The sequence below is a fragment of the Carassius gibelio genome, chromosome B6 (assembly GCF_023724105.1).
Source record: "Carassius gibelio isolate Cgi1373 ecotype wild population from Czech Republic chromosome B6, carGib1.2-hapl.c, whole genome shotgun sequence".
Lineage (NCBI taxonomy): Eukaryota > Metazoa > Chordata > Actinopteri > Cypriniformes > Cyprinidae > Carassius > Carassius gibelio.
In genome coordinates this window covers 26,801,437-26,808,728 of record NC_068401.1, presented here as the reverse complement: position 1 = coordinate 26,808,728, position 7,292 = coordinate 26,801,437, and the positions used below count along the sequence as shown (strand labels likewise).

General features: G+C 34.1%; 1 protein-coding gene across 4 annotated transcripts in view; it reads right to left on the bottom strand.

The window, feature by feature from the left end:
• Positions 1-278: 278 nt before the first annotated feature.
• Positions 279-7,292, bottom strand: part of LOC127959601 (protein unc-50 homolog) — a 922,469-nt gene continuing 915,455 nt past the window's right edge. For 2 of the 4 annotated variants that reach the window (XM_052558877.1, XM_052558876.1), the window contains exons 2-7: positions 3,451-3,482; positions 2,498-2,775; positions 2,298-2,418; positions 988-1,127; positions 799-906; positions 279-724 (exon numbers count right to left, since the gene is read on the bottom strand). In XM_052558877.1, the coding sequence (XP_052414837.1) occupies positions 588-724; positions 799-906; positions 988-1,127; positions 2,298-2,418; positions 2,498-2,771 (780 nt within the window). In that variant the 5' untranslated portion in view covers positions 2,772-2,775; positions 3,451-3,482 and the 3' untranslated portion in view covers positions 279-587. Of the gene's footprint in view, positions 725-798; positions 907-987; positions 1,128-2,297; positions 2,419-2,497; positions 2,776-3,450; positions 3,603-7,292 lie in introns of those variants that run through there. The other 2 variants (XM_052558874.1, XM_052558875.1) reach the window with 2 other exon arrangements.

The window sequence follows — 7,292 nt, the reverse complement described above, 5'->3', positions numbered from 1 at the left end:
AATTATTGGTTATTTTCTGGATTTGTATGTGATCTCTTGGCTATGTTTACCTTTTGTTGTCTAAGCATTAATAATAATAATACAGATTTTATATTTTTTTTATGTAATTACTATTGGATCCTTATTTATTTACATTATATGATGAATGTCTTGAGAACCTACTGGAATGTTTTGTATTTTAGAAAATGGTATAATGCATTTTTTATGATCGAAACCATATGCATGCCTTTAAATCTCAAAATACTTCAGAGGACAACATTGAATGAGCTAAAAATCTGTTTCTTTAAAAATATCTTTATTGTACACATTTTCACAAGTCAAAAGTGCAGCATCCAAGCAGATATTTTATGCACTTTCCCATGTTTGCGTTTTCAAAAACAACATTAAATGAGGGCCGAGTATCAAATTAGGGGGGAAAAAAGATTCATGACACCATAAACAACTGAAATTCTTTTCCTCTACAACCAAACTGATATTTACAAATCATACAAAAAGTTAGAAAGTCCCAAAAGTGACAACACACTTTCCATCCGTCTTTAAGAGCACATGTGCACTGAAGCATTGTCCTTCATGTGACCTGCTGTCCTTTACTGGACCCTGTGCTTGTAGAACCAGCAGAGACCTTTAGTGAAGTTCCAGCCGAGCGAAATGGAGAGAACATACAGGAGTCCCAGCACAGCGAAGGGATACAGAAGCACCACAGTGTTCTTTAAGAACGGAAGTGCTAAAGAAACACAGAGAGTAAATCAGATCATGTTAGCTTGTGGATGGTAAAAACACACAGTCACAATCACTTACCATTGTAGCCCAGGAATGTGATGTAAATGTAGTAACTGATGGCAACAAGCCACAAGGTGTTTCCCACAAAATAACCCAGGAACCAGTCTGAATTTATAACCACAACATCTGTCAAAAGAGTGGAAAAGATGTGTTTACAAGAGTCTAGACACTACATTATTATACTCGTGTATCCTACTGTTTACTTACGGTTGATGAAGAACAGCTGTAGGAAGTGCAGAATGACCAGAAGAGGGTAGAAAGCATTCAGATGGACGTCAAACGCGTAGGCCCACTCCACATCGTAATCTCTGCTAGGATGTTTCTGTAGATATTTGTTTGTGACAAACCTGGAGAAGAAGAAAAACAGGGATTACTGTACAGTTTTACAGTCACAAGTTATCTTCATGATTTATTCCAGTAAAGTTCGGCTGATTCTTTAAAGCACTTGATTGTAATTTGTCAGTCACAGCAGACAATATTGTATAATAACTACTAAACTGTACAATCTGGCAACAGATTCCCTGACTATTAAAATACATAATGAAGTCAGACCAGTATTTCATGTCTATTTATTTATTTGGTAAGAGATGATGTTTTATACAGGACAATGTACAGTCAGCCAGTCAATTTTCATGAATAGATTTTTTTTGCAATGAGATTTTTTGCATTTATTTATAATGTAATATTTATTGACTTTTTTTTGTTTTGTTTTTTTTGGATTCCATTTTAACTTGACTAATTTTGTCTACTTTTACTATTCTTATTTTGTACTGGCAGCCAGTCAATATATGATTTTTGTATTTATATTTTCAGCATTTATATATTATTGTATTGATTAAAAAAAAAATTGTTTTGTTTTGCATTTTAATTTTATTTTTACAAATTTTGTCTTTTGCCATTTTTGTTTTTCAGATTTTTATTTTGTACTGGTATTTTTTGTATATTTCTATTTACCCGTTTATATATATCTGAATTTTTTTTTTTTTTTTTTCAGTTTTAGTAATTTATATACTTTAACTTTAATCCATTTTTTTCAACAAGCTGTAATAATTAGATTTGATTTTATTTCACCTTTATTTTCATTTTCTGAAAACGTCTACTTGTTTTTAGTTTTACTTTAAATGTATTTTTATTATTAACTTTTAGTTTTAATTCTAGTACTTATAAACTTATTTCGGCCAGTTTCCAAGGCAACATTTTATTTTAGCTTTTTAAGTTAAGTTTTACATCCATTAGTTATATTTCACTTTGCTTTATTTAAGGCTTAATTCAATTACTGACAATAATTTTAGTTACTGGTAACAACATTGATTCATGCTAGGCTCATTACCATCCTGCCCAGGGTTATTTTTTAATAAATGTAAACTTTAAAAAAAGTTAAAATGTAGGCCTAAAGATCTCTTCGCAAATAAGACATCATTCTGAAATTAACAATAAACTGAAGAAAACAAGAAACTGGATCAATACCATATCAGCACATTTTTTGGCATTCTTTGTGAGTGTTTGTGACTCCTCACCACATGAGTGTAGATATGAGCAATCCGACTCCGATACAGTCGATGAAAACCACCCACAGCAACAGCTTCAACGTCTCCACAAAACCCATTTCTAGAACCAGACCGAAGCCCACCGTCGACACTGCAGAGAAAACACGATAAGTGAGCCAATGCAAGTTTAATTTCTGTATCCTTCCCATGTTTCCATCAAAAGTGCTCACCACAGAGCCAGACGCTGAGCAGCACCAGGAACGCTGGGTCGTCTCGGGCCCACTGGTCTTTCGTCTGTTTGCGGTACTGGAAGTTGCGGTACACTTTCTGTGGCGATGTGAACAGGTAGAACATCTGCCACATGGCAAACTCAAAATCCATCTGTCTGAAGTGCAGCAGTCGCCGCAGGTATTTGTAGCGCTTGGAGCCGGCCGTGTGCCGCGCTGCATCCCGAGTGTTCAGACTGCCGTTCTGATGGATCTGCGGGGAACTCGTCGGCAACATACTGCTGTGGGATAAGAGAGAGCTATTACAATAGATATCACAAACACATTAACACTTGAGCAAATTAAAGCAAGATTCATTCATTTCTTAAATAGTGGAAACAGTAGCCCAAATATAATCTTCCTAAATGTATCCCTAAATCACATTAGGAATAAACTTTGTGACTAAATGTGAGTGTTTGGGTCATCATGACCAACAAATACAGATTGGTCTGTTTTGACAAAACGAAAAAAGTCCAACTTTTCTGTTGAACTGTTGAAATAGGAGGTACAGTAGACCTCTCTCTCTCTCTGTCTGTCTGAAAACTACATCTATTATCTGTCCATGAAAGAAGCCTATAGACTTTGCTCAAGCTTCGTAATCAAATGTATCGTCGGTTCATCAGTTCTTCTGCTTCCTAAACACATGATCTGCTTTGTAAACATCCTAGATCAGTGCTATTAACGTACTATTGTTTGCTTTACACAGCATAACTGACAGCAGTGCTACAGTAGCTCTAACACTGCAACAAAAAAGTAAACCTGCTACTGTTAATGTGTTCGGTAAAAGGATTTTGATTTTAAGAACAAAGCATTAGTGTGGTTATGTTGTTCCATGGGCCTCGGCCCTACATAATAACCTGGTAAACAAGTTAGCTAGCATGTCGCTCCTAATCGGTGTGTAAAAATATGACACTCACCTGCTCTACGGCAGTATCAGCAACTAATAAAGTTAGATTTTTTTAATCAGTGTGCAAAAAAACTATGCAGCCACCGTGACATATCAACTTCCTCCTACGTCCGGTCCGAACACGTAGCTAGCTACGTAGCTAGCAGCGTAATCCGTACAATGACGCCGCTTCCTGTGACAAGGCCTTCTGGGAAATGTAGTTATGGGGTAGAGAGCAACTTTGCTATTGCTCGTTCACTTAATACATCGGATTAAATATTAAACTCACACTTTTGAAAGATGAAAAATTTGTGTGTTCTTTTACCAAAATGTCAAATTTTGCTCCAATGAAAAAGTCAATTTAGTGTGAAATAGCAACTGGTTTATTCAGGCTCTAATCAAAATCTTAAAAACAAAGGAAAAAAATCTTCAGGATGTTGTTTTGAACTGGTAAAACATCAAACATTAGTAATCATTCAATGAGGGAATAAAAGCTGTTTTGTTTTATGCCACCTCACTGGAGAATGTTTAGGAAAACCCCAAATTTCTTTGTTTATTTCCTTTGCCAAATAATTATAATGTACAAATGACTTAGCTTGACCATATTTCTGAAATATGCGCTGGCATGTAATTGTAAAGCTATTAAAATATTTCCTTGAATTACAACAGGCATATTCATGTTTGTTCGTTTGATGCACTTTGATAATGCTTTTAGTATAAAATTCTTTTTGGAAAAAAATCATTTAATTTTCTCCTTATTTTATAAAAAATATTGAACATTAACAAACTTTTGATTTTAATATGAGTGTTATATTTGATTTGTATGTCAGATTATATGTCTGCACTTTGTCTGTACTCTTTCTTTGCACTGGAAGCTCCTTGTGTGTGTGTGTGTGTGTGCACTAAAGTCTGCTCAGCTATTGCACTGCATACAGATGTCTTGGATTGAAATGGATATCTAGCACCTGGGAGAACACTTGCCAATAAAAAAGCCCATTCTAATTCTGATCTGATGTTTTGTACATGTTTAGAAACATCAGATGGCGCTAAAGTACCTTATTCCTTCCTTCTTTTTTCTCCTTTGTCACGTTAATACTGTATAACTTTTTTTTCATGAATTGTCATAACTTTTTAACAGGATTATAAAAGCAACAAAAAAACAAAGTTTACCATCAGTTAACATGCATTTTGTTTTTGTGAGCATCGTGTTCACTTTAAAAAAAAAAAGTAAAAATTTTACCCTGCAATAGTTTTTTTTTTTTTTTTTTTTTGCCTTTATTTAAACCAATAACTAAAACATGTGAGCAGAGAATAGTTCTTATTTTTACCTCCACATTTCTTGCAGGTCACTGGAGCAGAGCTCAGCCGAGAGAAGAACACATCTCAGGTGCTTCTGTGCTGTTCTTCATTCAGAGGCGTTCAAAAGCACAGTTTGATGTTTGCCTCATATTTATTTAATAAGCACCTACCACCTCATCTTTCTTTTATCTCTTTTTTCTTCTATATCCACTCATGTGGTGGATTGTAAAACATTCTGCACATCACTTCAGAAACAAGGTTTATTCATGTCATAGTGAAACAGCTTGTCATCACAATAGATGAAAAATTAATTCTTAGTCTTTCCATCTTTCAAGTGTTTAGTTTAAATTTTTGCATTAAAAAATGGTAATAGAATGTAATATATAAAATGTATGAAGACATATTTTTGAACACTTATCTCACATACAGTAATGTAAATATCAGTTTTATATGCATGAGGGGACATTTATTTATAACATTCTGCATAGAAAGCATGAAAATGATTATGATTACATTAATAAACTCAGTCAAAATGAGAGTGTAGCTTGTTTTGGTGAGCTTAATGTGCTTCAGAGACTTGAATGGGAAATCAAGTGAAGGATTTCCAGAAAGAGCAATGTAAATGAAAGAGGTTCATGAAATGCTTCTCCTGATGCTGTTTGCGTTGCTAATGAAGACCAGACTATTGGATTAATTGAGAGCCATGTTAACATGTTTCAATTCAGTTTACTGAAACTATGATACTTGTTCTTGGCCCATTTCTTGTTCATTTTAATTAAATTCTTCAAAGGGAAGCTTTGGAATTGCTCTTAATGTGACGGGACAGAGCAGTGAATGACTTCATTGTGACAGAGACGCATGTGAAGATCATCAACAAGGCAGTTATTTTAGATTGTGCTAAATTTACAGCACATTTCAGCTCCAAAAATACTGGTGAAAAAGCCCTTTTATTCTCTCCTGGCTCTTTTCATTTTTGTAGAATGTGATCGCAACTTCAGAGTTAGTAAATCACAAAACAACATAGCATTAAGAATGTACGTATGAAGAAACAAAACTAGATGAAGTTTGATGACACATGAAGATATTGTCTTGGCAAAGTTTTGGTCAAGAGTTTAAAACTTTAAGCATGAAGGTTAAAGGTTTCACTCTGTCAGAAGTCAGTTAAATGTTGTTAACATGTTTATATCGGTGTAAATATATATGTGTAAATATGGACATAAATCTCCCTGTTGTTGAAATCTGAAGTTGAGAGGGTTCACTGCTTCTGTACCTCTAGTGATGTTAATGTCGACACATGTTAAGAGTCTGTTTGATCACACAAATCCACCCCGAACAGTCGCCTTTCATAGTATTAGGTGAAGCTTAACCTGTTTTGCTCAGTTTAATTCCCATGTTGACAGCAGTGTTGTGTCGGTATGACTCACATTAAGATTCACATTGAATGAAACGTATCTCTTTTGATGGATCTGCCATAGCTTTGTATCTTAAACAAGCCAGACACTGAGGCGGTAGAAATCTGGGTATGACATGCAAGAGAAAATCAACTAGAGATGTTTTTAAAGTCAAAGAGGTTCACAACAGCTGGAACTATCCCTTTGAAAATCCTTTTGTAAGCCAGATCATTAGCTTATATTTTCATAACACTCCTCTGTTAATTTTCCTCAGAACTACTCTCTGAACTGACAGGCTCAGAACATTGACATTAGTTATGAAAATGAATAGCAGATTTAGCTGTAATGTCTAACTAGTCATCAGTCCACCAAGAACCAGAGGGGATTTTTGATGGATAATACACTATTTGACTGGAAGAGAATGATCAATATGTGAGCACAGCTCAACATGGCTCATATTATTAATCACAGTCTGTGTCGTGCTGTCATTCTGGCTTGAAAATCACCCAGTAAACTCTTTCAAATAGTTATTTGAGTTTGCAGTGGACTGTGAACAGTGGACTTCTCTCCTCCTGAAACACTGTTGAATTGGCTTTGACTGTATTTACTAACAGCCCACACAACCTATGAGATGACTTCAAGAATGGGAAGTTGTTTCAGGGTGGGGCAAGTTTTACCTTTTGATGAAAGTTTATGAAAATGTACATTTTACTGTTGAATTGTGTCAGACCAGTAAGACCAGAAATGTATTTTAAATACACTACATTACTTAAAATACACAATTCAAGTATAGGGTCATATATATATATATATATATATATATATATATATATATATATATAAATTATTTTGTTAAATGTCGTGTTACATTATATCCACCTGCATTATTCTAAAAGGTGTTCCATTTAAAAAAATGCAAATAAAAAAATTTTTACATTAAATTTTACATTTTTAAAATCAAATTCACTTGTTTTGCGTTTGACACTTGAAAAAAAATGTATACACTACATATATATTTATATATACATATACATATATATACATATATAAATACTCATATTCTGATCTCTAAAGGTACACTAAAGACATATAAATGTTATATTTGTATTTCAAGTAATTGCTGTTTCTGTTCATTAAAGAAATATGAAGCAGCACCATTTTCAACACAGCAGATCAGCATTTA